The sequence below is a fragment of the Monodelphis domestica genome, chromosome 1 (assembly GCF_027887165.1).
Source record: "Monodelphis domestica isolate mMonDom1 chromosome 1, mMonDom1.pri, whole genome shotgun sequence".
Classification (NCBI taxonomy): Eukaryota; Metazoa; Chordata; class Mammalia; order Didelphimorphia; family Didelphidae; genus Monodelphis; species Monodelphis domestica.
In genome coordinates, this window is record NC_077227.1 from 531,517,386 (window position 1) to 531,545,191 (window position 27,806).

Here is a 27,806-nt window from a genome sequence, read left to right on the forward strand (position 1 = left end):
CCACAAGGCATAATTTGTAGAAAAAGTACCACATTTTGAGTTTAAAAAACCTAGACTAATCCTGTCTGCTTGTGTAACTTTGGACAAGTTTCATCCATCTGGGCACCAGTTCCCTAATCTGTGAAAATGATCTGTAAGATTCTTTCCAAATCTAAAAGTTGTGATCCTGTGAACTTTAAGGTCTAAATAAGAAAGGAGTTACTGAATTAAATGTATATAGTTATAGCTTGGAAACATTGAGAGATGCTAGTATTTGGTGCTACTCATATACTGAAACAATTGTTTTCTAGAATAGCTAAGAACTTGATCAACCAGTTTTTAATTAAAGTAAGGAAAAGCTTCTGACAGTGCCAAAAATAAAAATTGCTTGCTCTTGTGATTTGTTAGAGCTTCTGCCTGGGATTCCAAGGTTGTACAAGTAGCGTCATTTAAAGAGCGCCTAAAAAGCAGGTAGAGAAGATGGAACTCTTTGCAGGTTGTGGCATGAATGCTTAACTTTCATGTGTACTTCCAAAAGGCCAGGGTGTGACCAGGAGTCAGACTTGTTTTTACTTTAGAATTCTTGACTTCATAAATTGCTGTATCATGATTTTGTAGCTTTGATCCTATCTTTTACGTCCTAAGATTGAGTTTGCATTTTTAAATTCTGTTCATTATGGACTCAGAAACTCAATTGTTTATATTGTATAATACTTTATATTGTATTCAAAAGAGCAACTTATAAAACAGAACTGAGAGGCAGCATGTCATAGTGAATGGAGGGTCAGCCTTGAAATAAGAAAGACATAGGTTCTGTCCCATACTGTGAGCAAACTATATTTGGGGGCATTTCTAAGACTGAAAAAGTGTTCACATTGGTATATTTCCTATCTTAAGGAAATGGCACATTCATTCAACCCCACTACTACAACAACCCCTCAAAAACTCCAGAAGTCTAGAGTTTTTAAATATTTTATATCAAAACCTTCCATTAAAACCATATTTAATGCCTTATCATGATAGTGAGACAACCTTGAGTCTTTGAACTCAGGGGTTCTACTGATGTGAAAATTTGAATATAAACTCCACAACAGACTATTGTCTCAAGACCAACCTAGCAAAGTTACAAGAGGCTTACCAAAAGAAATTTGGCCACCAGGTGGTTCATTTATTTATTTATTTATTTTGCCTATGGACAGTTTATGAAACTTTTAATGGGCTTTGATCTGTGTTGGTGTTGAAATCACAGCTCTTTTGAAGTGCTGATAAATCTCTTAACCACAGAGTCATCCTGTAAAATGAAAGGTTTTTAACTACATGACTCTAAGACCTAGTTCTTTTCCATTTATTTTGACTTTATCACATAAAGTTTTTATCACAAATCTCACAGTTATCACATAAATTTCTAATTTAACTGGAGATATTATGTCATTGCTTTTAATTTAAGTCCGTCTTTTTTGTCATCTTCTATAACTAAAAAGAATCAGTTGCTGTTCACTGAAAAATGTTCAAATTCAAATTTAGAACCAAGTATAAATAAAGTTAACTTCAGTTCAGTACTGTAAAGCTTTTAATGTACATCAACCCTTATATTCCTTTCAGTTAATTCTTCCAGCATAGATATGTAACTGGAGCATTTCTTCATTTCTTCATAAGTAAATTACTTAGTTGTTTATAAGCTCTTTTTACCTCAGCGAGGTAGAGGACTCTTGAGATAAGAGATATTATGCTAACTAGCCATCAGATAACCTGTAACATAACTCCTGTTGGTCCTCTAAGTGAGGATTAGTAAAAATGGAAATGTATTATCTCTCCTCTGAACTAAGAAGTTAAAAATCAAATGAATCTTTGGTTTCAGATTACTTTAAAAGTGCCTTATATTCCCCCTGCCTTATACACACATATATACAAATATCTGATTAATAGCGTTTTTCTTTCCATAGTTCTTGGCCACTTCTACTTATTCTTGTATGATTTTATAGCTTCCCCTGCTTTCATTCTTTCTTTCTTTTGTTCATCTTCAATCTTCTCTCTACAGACTTTCACTTATTCCTATAAATAAGTTCTGCTCTTCTTTGACCAAAAAAATGATAACCTTTCCTTGACTTTGTCCTCAAACTGCTTCTTTAGCTTCTTTCGCTGATGAACTGTTAGAAAGGGCCATTTATACATCCCAATCTATATATGTTACCCATACTTTTTCTCAACTTATTGCCTTCTCAACCCTTGAAATCTAGCTTCTAACCCTGCCTCTCCAATTACTTGAAGGTCATCTTTGTTTAAAAATAAAACATAATGATATTTGTTTAAAGCACAATATCAATTCCATTTAAAAAATTTTAATCCTTAAAGTCATGAAAATGAAAAGACTGAGAATATATTAGCTCAAGATCATACCCAATAAGGCCATTTAACCTAAGATTTCTTACAAATAGACCATCCTACAAGTATAACACACTTTTCAGGTATTAACTCATATGTTCATAACTAATTCGCTTAGCCTTTAAAGAGGCAGAGAAATTGAAATGTCAAATTTAGTAGTAGTTAAATGAGTTCTAAGTGACTTCTGATGGAATAACAGCCTTCCTTTTACTTTTCCCTCACTCCATTCCCAGTATTGTATGTGATATAATTTCAAAGTCTTTTTGTAAGAATCAGAGAATCTAATAATTATTAAATTGTCTTCACATGTTTTCCAGATCAGTTGTTTTCAGTTTTGGAGAGCCTATTTTACATTTTCTATTTTATAAATATTTTTTTTATTTTTCTTCTAATTTTTAGACAGAGTTAGGGCTCAGGGCTGTGTCTCTGGAATTATGGTTCTGTTAATGCAAGTGCTTCATTCTTAGAGACTTGCTGAAGAGGAATAGAGTTTTATAACTGGAAATAACTCTAGGTTTTATAATTTAGCCTTGCTTTGTAGATGAAGAGATTGACTTGCCTGAGCTGAGAAAACCCAGGTTTCCTGTTTTTCTGGTTCAGTGTTCCAGTTATCGTGTTATTTCTCTAAAGGAAAATGGTGGGGGGTGGGAAGGAGAGCCAAGATGGAAGAGTAGAGAACAGAGTCAGCAACCCAGCCAAACTCTCCCAAAATCACCCTTTAAACAACTTTAAAATAGTGTCTCAAATTGAATTCTGAGGTGAAAAGCCAACAACAGCTAATATGAGACATTTTTTCCAAACTAAGGAAACTTAAGAAGTCAACAGAGTGGTCTATGACACCAAAGAAGAGGCAGCAATTTAACAACACTCATGGTGGCCATGAAGGCACCTATGACAGAGGTAGCATTAGTATCTGGAGGTGGTAAGGGGATCAGCTAACCAGTCAGAAAGAGATTACATGTAGCCCCTTTCTGGCACTTGGTACAAGGATTGGCACTGTTTGGCAACTATATTGCCCCTACATAGTTCTGGGTAGCAATTCCAGGGTGGAGAGAACTGTTTATGGTTGGTCACAAGGAAGCAGGAGTCCTCCTCACAGTTTCAGAGCCAAGAGGAGCACTAACACTTGTACTGCAGGGGATCTGGGATCCTTTCTAAATAAAGACCAGAGCATAGACTAGGAAAGCAATGAGTACACCTCTTCCTATATCATGCCATCTTAGAAGCACCAAAAATTTACAGATTCTCAGAACTAGCTCTGAAAACAGCAACCTGAAAAAACATAAAGCTTTGTTTAGTGCCTTTCCACTCCTAGCCGAGTGGAACATAATTTTAATACATAGTTCAATGTCAAGAAATAAACTGGAAAAATGAACAAACAACAAAAAAGAATTTCTCTATAAAAAAGCCACTGTAATAGTGGGGAAGATCAAAACACAAACTCAGAAGAAAAAAATAATGTGAACAGAACCACAGGCAAAACCAAAAAAGAAAAAAATGCAACTTGAATACAAGTGCAACCAGAATTCCTAGAAGAACTGAAATGAAAAGAGTAGGAAAAGAAAAATTGGGAAAAGAAATGAGAATGATATAAGAAAAGTATGATATGAAAAGAGAATTAGAAGCTTAGTAAAAGAGGCACAAAAATACTGAAGAATAAATTTCTTAAAAACAGAATTGGCCAAATGGATAGAGAGGTACAAAAGCTCACTTGAGAAAATAATTTCTTAAAAATTAGAATTCAGCAACTGGAAACTAATGACTCCATAAGACATCCAGAAACAACAAAACAAAGTAAAAGAATAAATAAAAAAAATGTTAATATCAGAAAAACAACTGACCTGGAAAATAGATCCAGGAAAGATCATTTAAGAATTATTAGACTATCTGAATGCCATGATTAAAAAAACAGCCTAAGAATTTTATTTCAAGATATTATAAAGCAAAACTGCCCTGATGTCATAGAACCAGGGAATAAAATAGAAATTAAAAGAATCCACTAATCCCTTACTGAAAGAGATCCCAAAATGAAAGCTCCCATGAATATTATAACCAAATTCCTAAATTCTCAGGTCAAGGAAATAATATTGTAATCATCATAAAGAAACAAGATGTTGTGGAGCCACAATTGGGATCAGACAATATGTAGCAACTTCCATATTAAAGGAATGGCGTGCTTAGTATAGGATTTTCCAAAAGGCAAACGTGCTGGGATTGAAATTATCAAGAATAATCTACCCAGCAAAACTTAGTACAGAAAGTTCTCTCTTTATATAAGTTTAGGGGGCAGGATCCCTTGCTGGCCTAGGGCTCTGGCTTAGCTCCTGGCAGAGGTGGCAGCAGTGCTGGTATATAGCCCCATGCCTAGGATCCTCCACTCTAGACACTAAAGCCAATTAATCTATTTTGGCTCAAGATCCCCAGTCTCTGAAGCTGTTCTGGCAGCAGAGGTCCCAGATACTGAAGCCTTTCTGATTGTAAAGAGGAACTTTGGAGAGGGTGAGGCCATCTGAACCCCTTGAAGGGAGAGGAAATTGTGGAATGCTCCACTTATATTGACCAAGAAATGGCTCTATTATCCTTCAGGGAGGAAAAATGGATATTTAATGAAATAGAGGACTTCCAAGCATTCCTGATGAAAAAACCAGAGTGCAATAGAAAATTTGATATTCAAACATGATTCAAGAAGCTTAAAAAAGTAAACTTGAAAAAAGAAATCATAAGGGATTCAAGGCTAAACTATCAACATTCCTATATAGGAAAGTGATTTGTGTAAGTCCTAAGAACTTTATCATCATTATTTAGAAATCTGTATAGACAGAGAACATATATATGAGTTGATATATATTGGTATGATCTCAAAAAAATGAGGTAGTAAGAAAGGAATGCACTGGGAGAGGGAGACAGGAAAAGAATGAGGAAAATAATTTCTCATAAAAAGAGGCATGAAAGGAAAAAGCTTTTAGAGTCTAGGGGGAAATAGAGGGGTATGGTGGACAATACTTGCCCAGCACTCTCAATGGATTTGGTTCAAAGAGGGATGTGGTGAGGGAGGTGACAAAAAGAAGGGCAGATTAAGGGAGGCAGTGGTTAGAGGCAGAATAAACTTTTGAGAGGGACAGGGTTCAAAGAGAGAGAAGGATAAAAAGCAAATTGGATAGAGGGAAATACAGCAAGTTTCTCTGATAAAAGCCTCATTTTTTGCATATAAGGAACTGTGACATATTTATAAAAATTAAGACCTATTCACCAAAAGATAAATGTTCAGAAGTTTTCAGAAGAAGACATCAGAGTTATATATAGTCATATAAAAAAATTGTAATTCACTATTGATTAGAGAAAGGCAAATTAAAATAACTCTGAAGTAATGCCACATACTTATTGGAAATGACAAATAATGGAAGGAATGTGGGAAAATAGATACATTAATTAACTGTTGGTGGAGTTGTGAACTGATTTAACCATTCTGAGAACAGTTTAGAACTGTGCCTAAAGGGCTATAAAACTTTATATATTCTCTGACCTAGCCATACTTAGCTCTGTATCCCAGAAAGATTAATGAAAAAGAAAAAGGAACTATACATACAAAATACAAACTATACATACAAAAATATAGTAACTCTTTATGGTGGCAAAGAATTGGAAATCGAGAAGATGCCCATCAATTGTGGAGAATGGCTAAACAAGTTTTGGTATATAATTGCGATGGGATATTTTTGGGCTATAAGAAATAGTGAAGGAGACAGATTCAGAAAACCCAGGAAAGACCTATATGAACTGATAAAAAATGAAGTGAACAGGTCATTGTATGCAGTAATGGCAATATTGTAATTATGATCAACTGTGAAAGATAGCTACAATGATCAATTACAGTTCCAAAGAACTCTGGATGAAAAATGATATCTATCTGCAGAAAGAGAACTGATGAACTCTGAGTGCAAATTGAAGTAAAATTTTCTTACTTTTAAAATTTTTCTTTTTGTTTTGTTTTGCAACATGGCTAATATGGACATGTGGTTTACATGATTTCATGTGTATAATAGATTGCTTGACTTCTCAGCATGTAGGAGAGAGAGATCAGAGTGAGGGAGAGAATTTAGAATTCAAAATTAACAACCAAAAAAGAATGCTAAAAATAAATAATAAATTGAGGAGGAGATCCCAGTACTTCCAAAAACCACCCATTCCACTTTCCCCACGTTCTATTTCTTAGATCCATTCAAACATCTACCTTTTTGCAATTACCATACTATTTCTTCTAAATCCATCAGCTAGACTAGCAAAATAAATCAAATCCCTCTTCCCAATAAAAGTTCTTCAAATACCTGAAGATAGCTCGTATATAATGTCATGAGTTCCTCTTCTTTTGGCTAAATATGACGAATTGCTTCACTTAATTCTTATGTCAGGATATACGATCACTTCATCATCCTTCCTTCTCTGAGTACTCTCCAAGTTTGTCAATGGCCTACCTAAATGGTACCCAGAACTGAACACAACATTAAAGATATAGTCCAACCAGGACATATTATAACAATGCTTCCTTCTTTCCTTCTATGCATTGTTTCGCCTAATAAAATTTGAGAAGACATAAGTTGTCACACACCCAAAAAGAATAGGAAAGGCTTTTGAGTATAGGCCTAGTATCAGATCAAAGTTCAGTCTAGCTAAATTTGGAGAGGTTCTTCATCAGATGATCATTGGCAAGTAGGTGGTAATTTTTAAAAAATGCATGGGTACTCATAACACCTATCTCCTAATGCATGGAAAAGAGGTTCCCATCTGAATCAGTGAGGAGAGTTCACATATTAATGAATTCATTGATCCTTAAGTTGATTTGGAATGCTTTAGCATTTAAAAGGAAGCTGTATCACATTGCTGTCCATTTTGGGGGCGGTATAGTTCTGACTACAATATTTCTTTTCCCACTAGGACAATGGAGGACTTAAGGAAACATGATGGGTAGTAGGGACAGGGAAAGCAAAGAAAAAATATACTCAAGTCTACAACAAATACCTGCATGTCATGGCAAGGGAAGGAGTACAACCTATGCATTCATTGATGTAGGAGAAGGCAATGGATTTATGGGGCATGAGGGAAGTCTTGCTAATCTGATTGGCCTTCCCTCTCTGATGTCACAAGGATATTGATAGTCATTTAACGTCTCTATGCCCTGATTTCTACCTCATCTATGAAAGTAAAGAGTTAGATTTGATCACTGAGGTGTCCTTACTGGGTCTGAATCTACTTATTATACTATGAGCCCATTTCTCTCCAGTAAAGAAACAAGGCTTAAAAATCCAGAAAGGGTTTTATTGTTGCTGCTGTTTTATTTTAATAATAACATTGGCACACATTGAACTTAAATTCAACTGGGATCTTTTTCATATAAATATATGAAACTAGGTCCCATCCAATTACAATTAATTTTTGACTCTAAGCACCAGCCAAATGCAGTTAACTTTAGTTTTGAATTCAATCCAAATGTCTTTCTAGGCTTTGGGGGAGTTTTTTATTTGAATTTTGTCTTCTAGCTTTAGCTCTTAGTATTATTATCCATGAATATGATAACAATCTTTTATCTTCGTCCAAATTTATAAAGCAGTTGAACAGGACAAGAACAGGTTCTGTGGCAGACTTTCGTCCTATTTAATATTAATCAGAATTCCTTCAGTACAGTTATTCAGCAAACTTGTTCTTCCTTATTACTGTACTATTTGATGTCATAGACTTTTGGAACTTTTTTGTGTCTGCTCTGATAGGCACTTGGGGCAAATACATGCACATGTGCAGTAAGCTTTAGAATGTCAGTTATGTGAATGATTAAACACTTATTAAGCATTCGTCTGTACCTGGCATTCTGCTAAATGCTGGGGAAACAAAGCCCTTAAGGAACTGACATTTTAATAGGGAAAGACAAATATAGAGGAGTGGTGACCAGGGAAGGGAGTTGATTTTTAAGGCAGTCAAATGACACACCTATTCCAAAAACAAAGGTTGCTGGGGATAGAGGTCAAGAGTGATTGAAATGACCAGATTTGATGAGAATTTAAAGAATCATCTGGAACTAGCTGTATCAGTGGGATGATTTATATTTAGCCACCAGTCAAGAAGGCTAGGCTGTTCCAAGGTAAAAATAAAAGGATTACCTTTCCATGGGGTCATCAATTCTGGAAGTCTAAGATAGAGATCCTGTTGGGGAGCAGAACAGCAGCTGGCAGATGACAAGATAGCTGGATAGTATGAAAAGTTGAAGCCTTAGGAATCATGCCAAATAGTATAATTTATTGTGGAGGGGCAGATGGTTAGCCTGATAGAGTCTTGTGTCATATGACATGTATTATATACATAATAGAGGGAAGTAAATAATATATAGTGTTAATTTTTTAAACTTTGTAGATAGGTGGTACAATGGATAGAGTGTTAAACTTGAAGTCAGGAAGACCAGAGTTCAAATCCAGACTCAACCTCTTACTAGCTGTTCAACCTTGAACCAAGTTATTTAACTTCTGAGTGTCACTTTGTCTGTAAAATGAAAATGATAAAATAGCACCTACCTTATAGGGTATTCTAGGAGAATAAAATAAGATATTTGTAAAGCACTTCACAAATCTTTAAAGTACCATGCAAATGTTAGCTATTATTTTTAAAGAAACGATGAGAAAAATTAAGACCTTTAACCACTAGATAATCAGATTCTTCAGTTTCCAATGTTTATTCTTGAGAGTTTAGGTACCTGACTTTTACTGTGACATAAAATGGTGAATTTTAGATGATTGTGAACTATCCCATTCTACCAAATTTTTTTTCTAGGTAATCACTTCCTGATTTAATTAATTTAGTCATACATTTGGTTTGTCTCTCATTCAGGTGTTACATGCCCAGAGGATACAAACAAATTTTTAAGTAGGTTTGACTTTGAAATATCATAAAGACAGTCTGTCAAAAGAAATGCTGTATCTTTTAAAAGCCAAACATAAATAAATGACTTGATTATGTATGTTAGTGGTAATACTTTCCTTTTTTATTGAGTTGACTTGTCAACTTAGCCCACCTAATAAAAATGCCAATGTGCTATGAAATGCCAGGTATATAATAATTCAAAAGCCTGTATGACATCCTTGCAGCTGGAGTTGGTGGCTGTGCCTACAAACTGGAGATGTTTTTGTATCTACATGATCAGAAAGATATTGGTCTTACAAAGGGATACTGGTGGTCTCTTTCCTTGGCAAACTGAAATATATAAAGGGGGGAGGGGCGGAGAATAAGTATTTCTTGTGCATCTATTATAAGTCAGGGACTATGCTAAGTACTTTACAAATATTCTCATTTGTTCCTTTACTTTTTTAAAAGCCCTTAAATTTGGATTGTTTAATAAGATTTAAGAACCTGCAATACACAAAGTGTTTCAAACCTTATTACATCTGAACAATGGCTTTCTTAAACATACTAAAAAAATGCTTCCTTTTTGGGGAAAATGTTTCTTGGAAAATATTTGTAGTGCTCTTTATGAAACTTGAATTTATTTTGGCAAAATGTTTGAAAGAGTTTTTAACATTGAGTATATGAGGGTTAGGGTTAAAGTACATGAGTATGAGAAGACAAAAGGAATCAGATAGCATTAGTATGTGCTTAGATGTGCTATTTTATTGATTTAAGTAGCTTTGTTGAAAGACTTTCACCAATGTAGATCACCTTCTCTGCAACTTGGCTTACCACCTGGAGCACTGAAATATGTTAAATTACCTTTCCAAGGTCACACAAGCAATATGTTTTAGAGACTCCACTTGAATAGATCTTGGCCTGAGACTGATTTTCTAGATATTATATCACATATATGTATATATATAAATTCTGAAATCAAACATTTAATATTAAAAAGTAGAGACTTTATAAAAGTTTGATAAAGGTAAGATTGTTAAATTGATTTTATATGGGCAATAGCTCTATTAATGAAAAAAGTTATAATCTGGAGTATTCTATACATAAAAAATTATTGCTTTAGCATATTTCCTGTAACACTTTTTTATTCTCTTTCCTAGAACAAAATTAAACTATAATCCTCCAAAAGATGATGGATCAACTTATAAAATTGAACTTGAAGGAATATCAGTAATGGTTATGAGAGAGATCCTGGATTACATCTTCAGTGGACAGGTATGATGAAAAACAGAAATGAAAGAAGGTATAAAGAGTGACTTCTCAAGCTGAGGGTGAAGGTTTCCTTTAATCACTTACAATGTTGTAGTCTTAGTTTTAAGTTGGTAACATGACTGATAGGTATCATTTGCTGGCTGACAGTATTCCAAGTGTGTCCTTTTAGAGCTCTTCTCTGTGTAAAATCCCCTTTAATATGTGAATCAGAGCATGGATTTATAAACAGACTTCAAAAGCCATCTTCTTCAAATCCTTCATTTTACAGATATAGAAATTGAAATTTTGGGAAATTGTGTCTTTCTTATTTGCCATCCAAGTTCCTGCTTCCGCCATATTTTCAGATATATAAAGAAAAGAGATACCCTGTTGCCTTCAGTTTTTCTTTTCTTTTTGTTTTCACTCCTTCAAACCCTTAGAAGTATTAAGAGTTCCATTGTACTGGAAAACCTGCTACATATAAAAACCAGAACCCTGGTTTTAGAAATGGTTTTTTTTTTTTAATTCTTCTGTGTTAGAATCAATACAGGGTATCAGCTCCAAGACAGATGGGTGGTAAGGGCTAGACAATTGTAGTTAAGTGACTTGCCAAGGGTCACACAGCTAGGAAGTGCCTGAGGCTAGATTTGAACCTAGAACCTTCAGTCTCTGGTTCCTGGCTCTAACTAGTTGCCCCAGAAATAGTTTTACAGTAATAATCTGTGATCATTTCCCCCATATTGTGCTTAGTATATATACTTCATCTCTCTCAGTTTCACTGATAATAATTTGAGTCCATTATCACAAGAGCAACTTTTTATTGCCTTGATTTTTTTATATTCCACTATTCAATATACATACTTCCTTCTCCTATGTCTCCTAAAAAAATCTCTAGAGTAAAGGAAAAAGAGCCATTAGAAACCTGTTTACTCTCATTTTTCCTACTCCAAAATTACATTTGGAATTTAACACAAGGTAGAATATTAAGTATGTAGAGGAGGTACACCTATGGTGCTATAGGGTCAAGGGGGAAAAAAAATCACACCTAGCTAAGAAAAGTTTTCTACTTTGACTATGCTGGAGTATATTTCATCTTTCTAATGTATAATAATAGTCTTTTCTGTCTATCCTTTCTTTATTTTATTTCTTCATTTTCTCTTTCATTCCTTTCTCTTTTGCTTTTTCTTTCTGTCCATTCCTTCAGGTTTGCATTCTACCTATCATAGTCAAGCAATGATCACCAGCCATTATGACCTTTGAGATTTGGTTTCATGACATTTCTTCTGAATTTAAGTTAATTTTTCTTTCCCATGAAAGCACAGTTTTGTTCTTTCTTGTGAAATAATCAAAGATAGTCCAGGATATCTCAGAATCAGGATTGGAAATTAAACATATTTAGCTTCCAATTTGAATTTTGAAACCTTGTATATAAGATGATCTCTCTTTTATTCTACATTCATTTAATTGTAATTGTGATATGAATTGCAAATTAAGGGTCCCAACAAAAGTTTTATTTCAATGTGATACAATATAGCTTTTTCAGATATTTATCTTGAGAAAATGTCCCCTTATTAACAGAGTATGATATGACTTGAGCAATATTCCAGTCCCTGTTAGATGACAGACAAGTCTGACAACTTTAGGCTCCTGTTGTTTTAAAATTACAATTATACTTTGACTATATCATGAGAAACAAACTAAAAATTTCATTGCCTATATTCTGAAATTATTTCTAATGAAAAGTTGGATACTTGCTAATTCTTCAAGGTGTTCTTAACAGTGTAACAATGATCCTAGAAACATTATACAAGTCCTTCAAATAGTTACTTATAATACTGACAGAGAAAAAGGGAGAGTTGATAGGTGCCCTCTGGCTAGAATTTAGCCAATTGGGTGAAAAATATAAGAAAATAAGATTAAAAGTTTTCTTTCTGAAAAGCAAATTTGAGACTTATTCTGAATATCAGTACAAATTCAAATCAACCTCTTAAATTTTATGTTCTAAAGTATTATATGATTCTTAATATTTAAAATAATTATTGAGGCATTAATTACAAGAACCTGACTTAAAATTTGTTCAATATAATGGCTTTACTAAAACAGGAAAGCAAATAAAAAATTTTTCATCAGTAATGATGATGGTATTATAAGAGATAACTTGTTAGCCAGAGAATTCATTAACTAGAACATGCCATTTCAAGGACTAAAGATCTTACCTCAATGAACATATATTCTAAGGGAGAAGACATACATATAGTGGCACAATCAAGATATATATAGTGTAGATACAAGGAACTCTAGAGCAGAAAGTGCTGGCAGCTTCTAAGACTAGGGAAAGCCTCCAACAGAAAGGAATATTTGAGCTCACTCTTGAAGGAAGCAACCCATAAAAGGGGCACATCTATTCATCTTTTCCTACCTTTCTCACTTAGAGTCTCTTCAGCCTTTTGTTTAAATAAATTAAAAAAGAAACAGGTTGGCAACACTTTTGGTTTCAAGTGTTTGGAATTTAGTTTTGAATGTAAAATATATGTAAAATTCTTTCAGATCAGGCTGAATGAAGACACCATCCAAGATGTTGTTCAAGCAGCAGACTTATTGCTGTTGACAGATCTTAAAACTCTGTGCTGCGAATTTTTGGAAGGTTGTATTGCTGCTGAGAACTGCATTGGCATTCGCGACTTTGCACTGCATTATTGTTTACATCATGTACATTATCTTGCTACGGAATATCTGGAGACTCATTTCCGAGATGTCAGCAGCACTGAAGAATTCTTAGAACTAAATCCTCAAAAGCTGAAAGAAGTGATTTCTCTTGAGAAGTTAAATGTTGGCAATGAAAGATATGTATTTGAAGCAGTTATTCGATGGATATCCCATGATTCAGAAATAAGAAAGGTACTATAGAGGCATTTGAAATCAATACCACTAATAATATATTTCTGAATATTTATTTTACTTGTTTGCCTATTTTACTTTGTCCTCTAGTAAAAAAGCAACTTACAAATTGAATTTAATTCAACAAACTAAGTAGGCACTGAAGGTACAACTACAAAATGAAACAAAGCCCTTGAGCTTTCATTCTATTGGAAAAAGTAACACAAGCATACTTAAATTAAGAAATTGACACAAATGTAGTCCTTTGAGATTTGCAAACCATTTGATATACATTATTTTATTTGAGCCTTGCAGCAGCTCATGTATAGTAGATGTGACAGATATTATCCTATTATCTCTATTTTATAGCTTCTTAATAAGTACATTGTTCAGAACTCTAAACTTTTCTCCCAGGGAAACAATGGTAATAAAATGTGATTTCATTCTCACCTCAATCCAAAGAAGTATTTTAAAAAATATATTGCTGTCCTCAAGTCCTAATTAATTATACTGTAGAATCCTACCATCCTTTGGCACATTGTATTTAAGAAAATATGCATTTTATGTTTCAAGTGGGATGCCAATCACATATCTATTCAAGGCAATTGAGGCTTCCTTCTTGCATTTTCTTACTTATACAAATGTTGTCAAAAGGGACAGTAGAGAGTAATGTAGAACTCTAGAACTCATAGAGAAGGAAATGGTCAGTTCTAGAGCAAGAAGTAGGGACTATAAAGGTTTCTGTTGGGACTCTGACCAAAAGCTCTATAGGTTTATTTTCTTTGTATGCTTTGGGAGAAAGATTTTGGTTACAAGGGTTTTAGCTCCTATGTATCAAAGATATCCAGAGCTCTTAAAAAACCTAGTTCAATTATACAAAGTAATAGTGATATTGTAATGATCATCTGTGAAAGATTTAGCTACCCTGATCAATATAGTGATACAAAACCATTTTGAAAGATTCATGTTATGATAATACATGTACAACCCAGATCAAATTGCTTACTATCTCTGAGAGAGGGGGTAGGGAAGGGAGAAAGGAGGATAATTTGCATCTTATGATTTCAAAAATTGCATGTTGAAAATTATGTTGAAAATTATTACTACATATAATTGGGAAGATAAAATATCTTGTAAAAAAAGAGATTCATATTAAAAAATACTATCAATCTCCATAGAAAGAACTGATAGAGTCTGGATGCAGATTAAAACATATTTTTTCACTTTGTTTTTATATTTTGCTGTATGACTGGTATAGAAATAAATTTCACATTATTTAGTATGTATCATTTATATCATATTGCCTGCCTTCTCATTGGGTAGAAGAGGGATAGGAGGAATGTTATAAATAATAAATTTTTTAAATTTTGTTTGGTAACATAGAACCATAGAATGTCTTAAGATGAAAATTATTTTAGGTATCATGTAGTCCAGAGCTTCTTAACCTATTTTTAAAAAATTATTGGGGACAACTAGGTGGATTGAGAGCCAGGCCTAGAGACTCAAGGTCCTAGGTTCAAATCTGGCCTCAGACACTTCCCAGTTGCGTGAAGCTGGGAAGGTCACTTAACCCCTATTGCCTAGCCTTTACCACTTTTTTGCCTTGGAACCAATACATAGTATTGATTCTAAGATGGAAGATAAGGGTTTAAAAAAAATTTATTGAACCTTTTGGAAGTCTGATGAAGCCTGTGAATACCTTTTCATAATAGTGTTTTTAAATGCATAAAGTAAAATGTCATAGAATTACAAAGGAAACCAATTACATTGAAGTGCAGTTATCAAAATACTTAAATTAAAAAAAAGGTTTATATACTCAGGTTAAGAATCCCTGATGTATGGGGACAGCTAGGTGTCTCAGTGAGTTGAGAACTAGGCCTAGAGAGAGGAGGTCCTAGGTTCAAATTTGACCTCAGACACTACCTAGCTTTGTGACCCTGGGCAAGTCACTTAATGCCTATTGCCTAGCTCTTACTGCTCTTCTGCCTTAGAACCAATATATAGTATTGATTTTAAGATGGAAGGTAAGGGTTAAAAAAAAAAAAAGCACAGTGGATAGAACTCCAGGCCTGGAGACAAGAGGACCTGAGTTCAAATAGGACCTCAGATACTTCTTAGCTGTGTGACCCTGGGCAAGTCATTGAACCCTAAATTGTCTATTCCTTGCTACTCTTATGTTTTAGAATTGATACTAAGATGGGGGAGGTAACAGTTTAACAGGGAAAAAAAGAATCCTTGATCTAGTCTAATACTTTGTCATACTCCTTAATTTAACCCTTACACTCTCATGTTACATATGATGAAACTGAAGTCCAGAAAGAAGAGGTCACAAAGTTCTAGCTCCCTGAAAATAATAGTCAGTGCTGGTTCTGATAAAGACTCATGAGAGGAGTGAGCCTTCAAAGGTCGTTCCCCTTATGTACATTTTCTGTAAGTCAAATGTTCTCATTAGGAATAAGACAATCCCTACGTTTTTTGTTTTTTATTTTTTGCTAATTTCTTAGTACATTTTAGGATTATGGGACTAATCTTCATAAAAATACTATCCAACATACTATTATAAAATATTTAATGTTTTATAATATATGTTATCAATAAATGTAAAGACAAACATTTTAAGTGTACTTAAGTGTACTTAAAATGTTTGTCTTTACATTTATTAGTAATTAAATATGGTAAACCTGGATAAATTGTAAACCCATGTTTATAGTCTCAATATAGTTAACTTTTGGGGGCAGCTGGGTAGCTCATTGGATTGAGAACCAGACCTAGAGACAGGAGGTCCTAGGTTCAAATCTGGCCTCAGACACTTCCTAGCTGTGTGGCCCTGGGCAAGTCACTTGACCCCCATTGCCTAGCCCTTACCACTCTTCTGCCTTGGAGCTAATACACAGTATTAACTCCAAGATGGAAGGTGGTAAGGGTTTAAATATATAAATATATATATATATATTTTTTTTATTATTTAACTTTTCCTTAGTGCTTAGATTAATTGAAAGGAAGAGAGGGATTGCTTTCATTGATAAGGGAAACAGATATCCATTGTGGAAGTCAATGATCATCATTCCCCCTAGCCACTTCCAGAGTCTGTCTCAATCACCATCACTTCCTAACTTCTTCTCTAAGGTTCATTTGATCCAAATTTAACCTCCAATATGGATTCTCATAGTTATCACCTACTGACCCACAGGGTATTCCCCTTCTTTCTTTTTGAGTTCAGTTCTTCACAGTCCTTTCTGTCTGCCCTCATACCAGTGCACTTTAACATAACTATTGAAACTCCTTTGGAACTCCTTAACTAAATAAAAATGTTTAAAATTAATTAAAAGTAGTGGGAGAACTTCCTATTTTTTCTAGTTCCTCAAGCTTTTCAATTCTAATGACCTCCACCTCCACCCCATCTTATATCAGACATTGATCTTGTTATCATCCATAAGTATTCTACTTCCATGTTCATGAACTCTGAAATTCCTTTGTGTGATTATAAAATTTTATCATTCATTCAACTTTTCAACCTCATCATCTTTTACCCTATAATTCATCACTATCTAAGCTACACTCTTCTTATTTCCCTGTCTTTACCCCATGATGAACCAGTTCAACTCTGCACTCAAGCTCTTTCCTCCTCATCCTCTCTATAATCATGTATTGCCAGTCCCAACCAGGGATTATTCCTGCCATCTTCTGCCTCCATTCCTATACATTTACCACTGAAAAGAACTGGAGAAAAATCATGAAACTTCTGGCTGTATCCATTACAAATTTGTGTTACATAAACTAGGCCTCCACTGCTGCATGTCATTTATGCCTACCTAATCAATTCACTATCCCACTCACTAAAGTGCCTATTCCAAACCTTCTCACTCCTTAGCCCTTTCATAATACCCTATCCCTTGACCCTTTGCAGGGAAGGTCTTATATTTAACTGAAAAAATTGAGGGAGCTTACCAACAGTTCCCTCTTCTCCCTTCCTCCCCTTTTCACATCACTCAGCTGTCTTCCCCCATTATCTCCTCAACATGTCTCATATAAAGAAGTGACCCTTCTCCTTGCTAAGACAGCCCCTGTACATAAGTAATCCCATTCCATTTCATCTTTTCCAGTATTGTTCACTCCACCCTCACTAATTTTCAGTTTCTCCCTGTCTACTTCCCCACTGCCAGCAAATGTGCTCATGTTTAACTCATTCTTTAAAAAACCCATTTGATATGACCATCCCTCTAGTTCTCCTTTTTTCTTTCTTCCCGTTTAAAAAGTGGCTAAATTCCTTAAGAAGGTTGTCTACAATTAGTCCTTCCACTTCTTCTCTTCATACTCATTTCTCTACCTTCATACTGTCTGGATTTTGATTTTATTCAACTAATGCTACTTTCTCCAAAGTTACCAGGGTTTTAAAAATTGCTAAATCTAATGCCCTTTCTTAATCCAAATCCTTCTTGACCTCTTTTCAAACTATAATACTGTCTTTTCAGTATTTTCTTCTCTTTATGATGTCTTTCCTTGTTTTCTTCCCCCCAGACTGTTCTCAGTCTCCTTTCACGGATCTTCCTCCAGGTGCCACTCAAGGATGTGGCCTGGGTCCTCTTCTCTTCTCCCTCTATATATTACTTGGTTGGTCTCATCAACTCCAGTTCATCATATCTATGTATATGATTCCCAGATCTTTCCTGATCTCACTTTTCATGTCCCTCCTTATCTATCAGACATCTCTAACTGGATGTCCTGTGGATGAAACTCAACATATTTAAAACAGAATTCATTAATTTTTCCCTAAAACCTATCTTCTCCAAACTTTTCTATTACTTTAGAGTACAGTACTGAAATTGAAGTCACCCAAGCTTGCTAACTCAGTGTTATCCTCTACTTCTCACACTCACCCCACATATTCCTTCCAATGTTAGATCTTGTTTTTACCTTCACAGTATCTCATTATATATGTTCCCCTCTCTTATCTCAAAAAGCTACCACCCTTGAACTAATAGTCATTACTTCTCACTTGGACTATAATAGTAGCCTTCTAATTGGCCTCCATGTTTCAATTCTCTACCCATTACCTCCATTTCCTGATTTCCCTGGCTTCCTTCAAGATTCATTTTAAATTCTGACTTCTTAAAAAGACCTGAATGTCTTCTTCTATTTTCCCCATGCTAAATACCTTCACTCTGAGATTACCATCCTTTCATATTGGAAATACCTTGTTTCTACTTAGTTATTTGCATATTGTCTCCCCTAGTAAAATGTGAGTTCCTTAAAAACTGGAACAATCTTTTTGTTTTTGTATTCCCAGTATTTAGCACTCTACTGAAACATTGTAAGTACTTAATAAAATACTTTATATACTTTATTATATTAACATACACTAATACTAATAAAATACTTTATTAAATGTTTGTTGACTGACTTGACTGAAAACTTCTTCTACCAATACAGATTGGGAACTATTCTGTAACTTAGAATCTTGGAGAATGACCAGACCACTGAATGTACCTCATGATCATGTGGCCTATATCTGTCACAGGAAGGCTTTGAGGTCACATCTTCCTGACTAAAACTGGCTCTCTATTCCCCTATGCCATGCTACTATAATTTAGTAATGTATCAGAGTAATTCTTAAAGCCATGTATATTATACCTCTATTCTTAATATGATTCCGCATAGTAACCTTGAGATTTCGAATTTTGTGCCATCAGAAAATAAATTTTCTATCAGAATGGAAAGGCTTGACTACTAGCACAGATAAATAGCGCACTGATGAATAAACTGTCAAATCTGTCCAGTTTAGCTAATGTTTAGTCAGGCTCATCACTAGATTAGACAATGGATGATTGATTTTTTGAGTACCTTTAAAAAATAGGCCGTCCTAAGGTGAAAAGGCATACGTCATTTGAGTCAAGCATCTTCTGAAAGTACAGAGTTATCCTTGAAATACTGAATAACTTACCTCTTTACCGTGATCATGGACAATCTATTTCCTCATCCATAAAATGAGCAGCTTATACTTGATGACTTTTAAGGTCCATCTTGATCTTAATTCACCTTAAAATACCTCTAATAACTAGCAAAAGTAGCTTTTCTTTTGCTGTCACTTAACTGGGAAGTCAGTGTTCCAAGTTTCTCATGTTTCTTTCTTTGTTGTACCTGAGGGTGGACTGTTTTATTTCTTTGTTATTCTGTAGCTTAGAGAAAGGGCCTGAAATTGTGTTTCCTTTGATTAAAGAGAACTCTCTGATGAGGAAACTATCTCTGCAGGTCATCATTTTCTCTTCTACTTAGAGTTTTAAGAGATTTACTTAGACTATTTGAGAAGTTAAACAATTAAAGTCACTCGTGAGATGTGTTAGAGATAGGTATTTTGCTGCCTCATAGTTAATCTATAATGCATGTAAATATTTCTAATATTGATTTTTCAAGATTAATAAAGATTTTGAAATATGTTATACAAATTCAAGGATAAACTACAGAATATACCATTTAGGGAAATACCCAAGATATCAAAATTAGCTAAATTTTAAGATCAGTTAAAACTTTGTAACTAACTTGTAAACCACTAAAAACATAACTGTATTTATTTGCATATTACATATTTTTAGGCAAATAGTACTGCATTAAAAATAAACAAAACCTTCATAATATGCTGAGGATGTTTGAACTTTTGATTTCCTGTTTCTTTATAAGGCTAATATTAAAAGATGGAAAGAACAACCTTTTCTAGGCCAAACATGAGGTATTAAGCTATTTCTGCAGGTAATTTTTTTTTTCCTGTGGAGGGAGAAGGATGATGTGTTCATTATAGTATAGACCATTTGACTTCTTGCATATCCATATCTATGAAATATAGTACATAGTATTACAAGGTTCACCTCTGAAGTATTATGGTAAGACTTCTAGTTTTGGAATCAGAGGACCTGTTTTTGAATCCCAACTCAGATTGTCACTGTTTTTGACCTTGAGTAAGTCACTTGGCTCTTCTTACTCTAAATTTCCCTATCTATAAAGTGAAAGTATTTCCCTGGCTGATCTGTAAAAACTCCTTCAACTTCAAAATCTTATTACATTCTACTTTGGTGTGCCATTAAGGGGCAGGGGTGGGAGGGGTGGAGGGTGATCCTGGTGTACAAGCCCTTGCACATTCTGTGAAACTAGAAAGGCTTCATATACATCCCCAGTAACAGACTTTGCCTGCTATCTGAGAACTAGCCTGAGTGAGACTCATCACCAACAAGCTTGTTATTCTAAGATGAAGTCTTTGGCCATGGGGACCCTTAAGAAAACCAAAATATAAAACAGCCTTCAGTCTTATGTGGATTCCAATCTTCTACTTCTGTAATAATGTGGCTGATCAGTTGAAAATGGAACAAAGGGTGACAAAACACAAAGAATGAAGAATAAATGTGTTGTAGTATGCATTAGTAGAATGAGGAAAAAGCATAGTTATTGCAGTTCAGTCACTACTGGGGATGTGTGTCTAAAAATACAGTACCAGTGCTTAGTAAATACTTATTAACAAGTTGACTTTAACTACCAATACATTTAGGTTTGGGGGAAGCGGGGAATTGGGCAGTGAAATGGTAGTGAATTGTAGGAAAATTATGTATTTTAAAATATATTTATTTACTCCCCCTCCCTTTTTCCCACCTACATTCTCCCCAATCTTATATTCTTGTTCTTCAGGTCCACATGAAGGATGTTATGTCAGCTCTATGGGTTTCAGGGTTAGACTCCAGTTATTTACGGGAACAGATGTTGAGTGAACCATTAGTACGGGAGATCGTCAAAGAATGTAGCAATATACCCCTCAGCCAACCACAACAAGGAGAAGCAATGCTAGCATCTTTCAAACCCAGAGGTTATTCTGAATGCATAGTAACTGTTGGTGGTGAAGAAAGAGTGTAAGTAATTGGTACAGTGACTTAAAAAATATTATTTCCTATGTAAAATAGAATGCAAAATGTTTATTTTTCAATTTGAATCTCTAAAATATTGTAATACTTAACAGTTCTTTAGTAATACTCTTTGAAAATATGATATTTGATTATAGTACTATGGCTTAAAGAAAAAATACATGCAAATGAACTAATTTCTCTGTGTTCTTTAGTTCAAGGAAGCCAACAGCAGTGATGCGTTGTATGTGCCCTCTTTATGACCCTAATAGGCAGCTCTGGATTGAACTGGCCCCATTAAGTATTCCAAGACTTAACCATGGAGTACTCTCAGCAGGTATCCATATTCCATTAAAACTTACCTTGGCAAAAAACAAAATGGTGTGCAGTTGTACCGAAATGGTTTGGTATAATTCACCTTTATAAAATAAAGTATCATTCAATACATATTGTCTATTATATGCACTATGCTAAGCACTGAGAATATAACAGAATAAATAAGCAATCCTTATTCTTGAGGAGCTGACATTATTAAGAGGGAGGCAACAAGTATATACTTAAATATGCAAACTTAATATTAAACAGAATTACCACCACAAGTAACTAAGAAGAAGTTAAATATAGTTATTTGAAATAGAGGGCACTAATACTTAGATTAGGAAAGGCTTCTTCATGAAGGAGGTGATGCTTGAGTTTCTTCTTAAAGGAAGAGAAGAGATGAGGAAGGAGTATATTCTAGTTTGGGGGAACAACCAGCACAAAAGCACAAAAATGAGAAATGGAGTGTTGTGAGATGAGGATCAGAGAAAAAGTAAGTTTGGCTAGATCAGATAGTATGGGCAGGAGGGGAATGATGTCCATTGAGGTTGAAAGGACAGTTTTGAGACCAGATCTAAAAGTCATTAAAAGCGAAACAGAGAAATTTATACTTGACCCTTGAGTCAAGAGGGAGCTGTTAGAATTAATTAAATTAGGTGTTGACAAGGTCAGATTTGTATTAAAGGAAAAATTATTTTGTCAGCTTTGAGGAGAATGGGCCATAATGGGGAGAGATTGGATTAGGAAAACCAGTCAAAAAGCTATTGTAATAAGAAAAACAAGTAGTAATGAAAATCTTAACTAGGGTGATGATTAAATGGACAAGAGGGAAGGGATTAGAAGCAGGAGCTATTGTGAAGTCAGTAATGACATTTATCAATTGATTAGAGTTATGGGATTAGGGAGGAAAAAAGTTAATAAGTAACACCAAGATTTCAAACCTGGAAGATGGGAAAAATAATGGTACTTTCAACAGACATGGGAAGTTTGGAAGAAGGGAAGATTTTAGAGGACAGATAATTATGTTTTGAACATTTTGAATGAGAATTCTTCAGGATGTCCCTTTTGAAAGCAATATGGAAGTAAAGCTTACGAAAGAGACTGGAGCTGAATATATAGATCTGTGAGTCTCTTGCAATAATAATAATGACCTCATGAGAGTTAGTTGATTAGGTCACCCAAGAAAAAGACTAGAGAAGAGGACCATGGTTAGAGCCTTGGGAAATATCTGTAGTGAAGGACTGTAATATAATTGATGACCCAAGAAGGGAGACTTGTGAGACACAAAGTTGAAAATGATCAGTTTGAAATGCAGTAGTTAGGTTGAGAAAGATGAGGACTGAGAAGACACCAATAGATTTGTCAGTTTAAGAGATTATTAGTAACTTTGGAGAGAGTAGTTACAGCTGAAATTGAAAGTCAGATGGCAAAAGTTTGAAAAATAAGTGAGAAGTAGAGGCAACAAATTCAAATGACTTTTTCTAGGAATTGGGTAGAAAAAGAAAAGAAAGTTATAGGACCACAGTGTGTTGAATGGATAGTAGAATCATGTAAAAGGTTTTTTTTTTTTCATTTTTTAAGAATAAGGGAGAGGGGCCAGCTGGGTAGCTCAGTGGATTGAGAGTCAGGCCTAGAGATGGGAGGTCCTAGGTTCAAATCTGACCTCAGACACTTCCCAGCTGTGTGACCCTGGGCAAGTCACTTGACCCCCATTGCCTAGCCCTTACCACTCTTCTGCCTTGTAGCCACTACACAGTATTGACTCCAAGGCGGAAGGTAAGGGTTTAAAAAAAAAGAAGAAGAAGGGAGAAACAGGTACCCTATGGGCACAGTGGATAGAGAGACCTGCTGTCTGACCCTGGGAAAATCATTTTATCCCAAAACAGCTCTCCTGCTTAGTATATACTTGGTATAATGTATAACCAGTATTTAGTATAAATTCTAAGGCAGAAGGTAAGGGTTTTTTAAAAATAAAAATAAAAAAGGACGACTTCATATGTATAATTGATATCAAACTTTTTGTCTTAAAGTGGGTGTTTAGAAGAAAATTTGGAACTCAGAATTTTTAAAAATGTGTGTTGTTAAAATTTTTACTATAATTAGGAAATAAATGAAGAAACCTTTTTTGTACCTTTTAATAAAGGATATAGTTTGTTCTCTCCACTCCTTTCTTAAAAGAAAAAATATATAGGACTTGGATACACTACAGTCAGGTAATATTTTAGGATACAGTTCTAGCTTTCAAAACTAGGATAAAGAAAAAAAAGACCCAATATTCATTAAGTGTTACAGAAAAAGTTGAGGAAAGGAGAAATATTTTTCTATTATGTCTCTTTGGTCTAAAAGAAGCCTTTTGGGGCAGCTAAGGTGGCTCAGTGGATTGAGAGCCAGGCCTAGAGACAAGGGGTCTTGGGTTCAAGTGTGGCCTCAGACACTTCTTTAGCTATGTGACCCTAGTCACATAGTGACTCATTTAACCCCTGTTGCCTAGCCCTGTCCACTCTTCTGCCTTGGAATCAATACATAGTATTGATTCTAAGATGGAAGGTAAGAGTTTTTTAAAATAAAGAAAATAAAAGAAACCTTTATATCATGTTGCTGATACTAGATTTTTCACTTATATTGTCCATTTTCATCACTCTCTGTGTAATAATATCTAAGTCATAAAATCTTTGTAGGATCTTAGATTTAGAGCCAAAAAGGACCTTAGTTGTCATTTATAAATGAGGAAAATAAAACCCAGAGATTTTAGGTTTAGCTGAGATCACAAGTCAATAGAGTGAATATAAGTGACAGAGCTTGGGTTTGGCTCTTAACACTGTACCACACTGCCTCCTGTTGTAGATAGTTTCTTGGGAGGAACTTGCTCTACTAGTAATGCAGCTTCTCTAAGGTATATAAATTTAGAGAACTTTGGGAGCTATATGGTCTAGAGATGGGACTTGGATCCAGGTCTTCCTGATATGGAGGACTGTTCTCTATCCTCTTTCCCATGCTGCCTCTCAATATCTTTGTCTGAGTCCCTACTAACTTTAAAAGTTTTTGTAAGGAAAAATGTGTAAGTATTTTAGAAATAAGTGTTCTTTACATGAGTGATATTTTATATAGTTTTTAAAAATCAGATTCCAAAATTAATAGCAACTAAATATTAAAACATTAGAGCTCATGATATATATTTCTTGGCTCATATGTATATGAAAATGATCCTATTGTGTGTATAGCTCTGTGTGTGTGTGTGTGTGTGTGTGTGTTAATTATTTAGCCCTTTCTTATAGATATTAATAGGAAGGGCTGATGCTACTACAGCCCTACTAGTTGTCAGTTCTATTTATGGCGGTCTAGTGAAGCTTATGATCCTCCTCAGAATAATGTTTTTGAATTTGTAAAATAAAATACAGAACATTAAAAAGGAAACCAATTATATTTAAATACAGTTACCAATTTTTTTAAACAGTCACAGACCTCCAGTTAAGATCATAGATCTGTGGTCTCACGATGAGATTGTGTATGCTATGTGAATTTACATGTAAATTTGCACATTTTCATAATTGAAAAGTCAAATTGTATACAAATCCAATATTGAATTTCTTAGAAACTTAAGACTTAACAGTAGCCAACAAGGACTTGTTACATTGGTCATTTTGTCCACACCGCCCTAATTTTTGTAACACAGCTTATCTGCCTGGCATATATGTACTTAATAAATGCTTATCAATTTATTTGACATAGAAGGATCATTATGGTACATTTCCTTCAAACTAAGTCTATAACAATACTGTCTTCTTGTCCCGACAGAGTTACCCAACATCATTCCTTTGTAAATTAAAGACAGTTTCCTGGAGGAGCTGATGTTTTAGAAACTGTCTGAAAGATGGAAAGGAGAAAACCTAGCAAGCTAGGACAAGGAATAAGTTATAACTCAAAGATGAGAGTATAATGTTTAGAATTTGAAAAAACGGAACAGCTATGCATGAAAGGAACCATGAGTAGAGATTGTGGGAAGATACAGGTGAAGTAATATTTCTCTAGAGCAGTGGTTCTCAAAATGTGGTTGGGGGATCCTTGAGACCTTTTTAAGGGATCCATGAGATAAAAACTTTTTTTACAATAATATTAAGACATTTTAATTTCTTATATAGTAAATAATGGTAGATATAGATCATATAAGCAAAAGCTCTTTTGAAGAGGCCTGAAAATTTTTTTAAAGAGTCAAGAGACAAAAGTTTGAAAACCACTGGTCTTGAGTGCCTTAGTGTGCATTTGAATCTTGGTCTGCATCTCTAAGGCTTTGATGGATACTGAAATGATCAGTGATTGGGGAAGGAAATGGTAGTATTGAAGATGTAGGGGGAGCCACAGTGTTGAACATTATTGATTGTCAGCCAGTAAGCATTTGTTAAGTACTTAACTTTATACCAGGCGTTGTGCTGAGTGTTAGGGATACAAGAGGAAAAAGACAGTTCCTGTTGTCAGGGAGCTAATGGGAAAGATAACATGTAAAAAGTTAGATACAAGCAAAATACGTACAGGATAGATTGGAGATGAGCAAGAGAGGGAAGGTAATAGAATTAAGGGAAATCAGGAAAGGTTTCCTGTAGAAGGTGGGATTTTAGCTGGATCTTAAAGGAAGCTAAGGTGCATAAATGAGGAAGAAAAATCATTCCAGATATGAAGAACAGACAGAAAATTCTTGGGAGTACAGAGATAGAGTATCTTGTGCTAGGAGGGTCAAGGAAGCCAGTGTCACTGGAGTACTGAGGTGAGGCATTTAAGATGTAAGAAATATACTGAAGCTAGGGGAACAGTTTCTGAAGGACTTTGAATGCCAAACTTGGGATTTTACATTTGATCCTGGAGGTGAGGAGGAGCCACTGGAGTTTATTGAATGGGTTGGGAGAGGGGGAGAAAATTCTATACATTCTGAGTGGTAAAGATGGTGAGAAAAAATTGGTTTCTAGGAGATGAGCATGGGATGGTCAGATCTGTGCTTTACACTTTTGACAGCCAAATGAAAAATGGACTAGACATGGAGAGAGACTTGAGGTTGACAGACCAATGAGCAAGGATGGTGGCAGAAGGTAACTGACTGATATAAAAGGATAAAGAGGGAGTTCTTAGTGAATGACCTCAGTTTTTGTTGTTGTTTTCAATAAAATATAAGGGAAGATTCTCAGCTGAAAGGGTGAAGATAAGGGAGACCTTGGGAGATTAGAGTAGGGACAAAAAGGTTTGGAAGAGCTTGCTATGGTAAGTGGGATACTGAGTTAGAGAGATATAAAAAGGATTTCCCTATTATAGTGAGGACCTGAGGTTATATAACAACTTTGTAGTAGGCTCAGTTTATTTCAGTTTTGTGATTTTTTTTTTCAGCTTCATTAAGAAGTATTGTGGGAGTATGTGATTTTTCATGTGAGAAATGCATAGTTTGTGTTGAAGTTAATGTCATCTAGGACTAAGTTCAAAATATGTAATTAGAAGATTTAGGCTACAGATTTTTATTGAACATCTAAATTTTGAGACTTCTATTTTGGTTTTACAGAAGGATTTTTGTTTGTATTTGGGGGCCAAGATGAAAATAAGGAGGTCCTGAGCTCAGGTGAAAAATATGATCCAGATTCTAATTCATGGAGTGCATTACCACCAATGAATGAGGTAAAAAAAAATAATTTTTTCTCAATGAATTTTTCTAGATCTTTTCTTTCCCTGATTTGAATTTATAATGCCTTTCATTAAGTTACTGAACAAGCCTCTCTCACTGCTTCTACTATCACCAATTGGGTCTCTGTTCCATGAGAAAAAATAGCTAACATTTGTTTTAAAGATTAGCAGGCTACTTTAAATGATTTTTGTTTTTTGGTTTTTAGCCCTTACTTTCCGTCTTAGAATCAATACGATATATTGATTTCAGCACAGTAGAGCAATAAGGGCTAGGCTGGGGGCAGGGGGCAGGGTTATACAGCTAAAAAACATCTGAGGCTAGATTTGACCCCAGGATCTCTAGGTCTTGCTCTTAATCCACTGAGCCACCCATCTGCCCCCTCATATATTATTTCTTTTGAGCCCCATAGCAGCTGTATTAGCTAGGTACTATATAGATATTATATCCATTTACAGATGAAGTTACTGAGTAAAGAAGTTAAATGACTTTTTCATAGTCACATGCTAGGTGTCAAGAGACTGGGATTGGACATGTGAACCTTGACTTCAGGTCCCATGCCACAAGTGCCCAAGTGTGAT

The 27,806-nt window shown here is 34.8% G+C and overlaps 1 protein-coding gene across 1 annotated transcript in view; it reads left to right on the top strand.

Annotated features, from left to right (window-relative positions):
* Positions 1-27,806, top strand: part of GAN (gigaxonin) — a 74,120-nt gene that overhangs the window by 13,647 nt on the left and 32,667 nt on the right. The window contains exons 2-6 of the mRNA XM_001371704.4: positions 10,404-10,518; positions 13,042-13,392; positions 21,043-21,260; positions 21,467-21,588; positions 27,109-27,221. Coding sequence (XP_001371741.1) covers positions 10,404-10,518; positions 13,042-13,392; positions 21,043-21,260; positions 21,467-21,588; positions 27,109-27,221 — 919 coding nt within the window. The remainder of the gene's footprint in view (positions 1-10,403; positions 10,519-13,041; positions 13,393-21,042; positions 21,261-21,466; positions 21,589-27,108; positions 27,222-27,806) is intronic.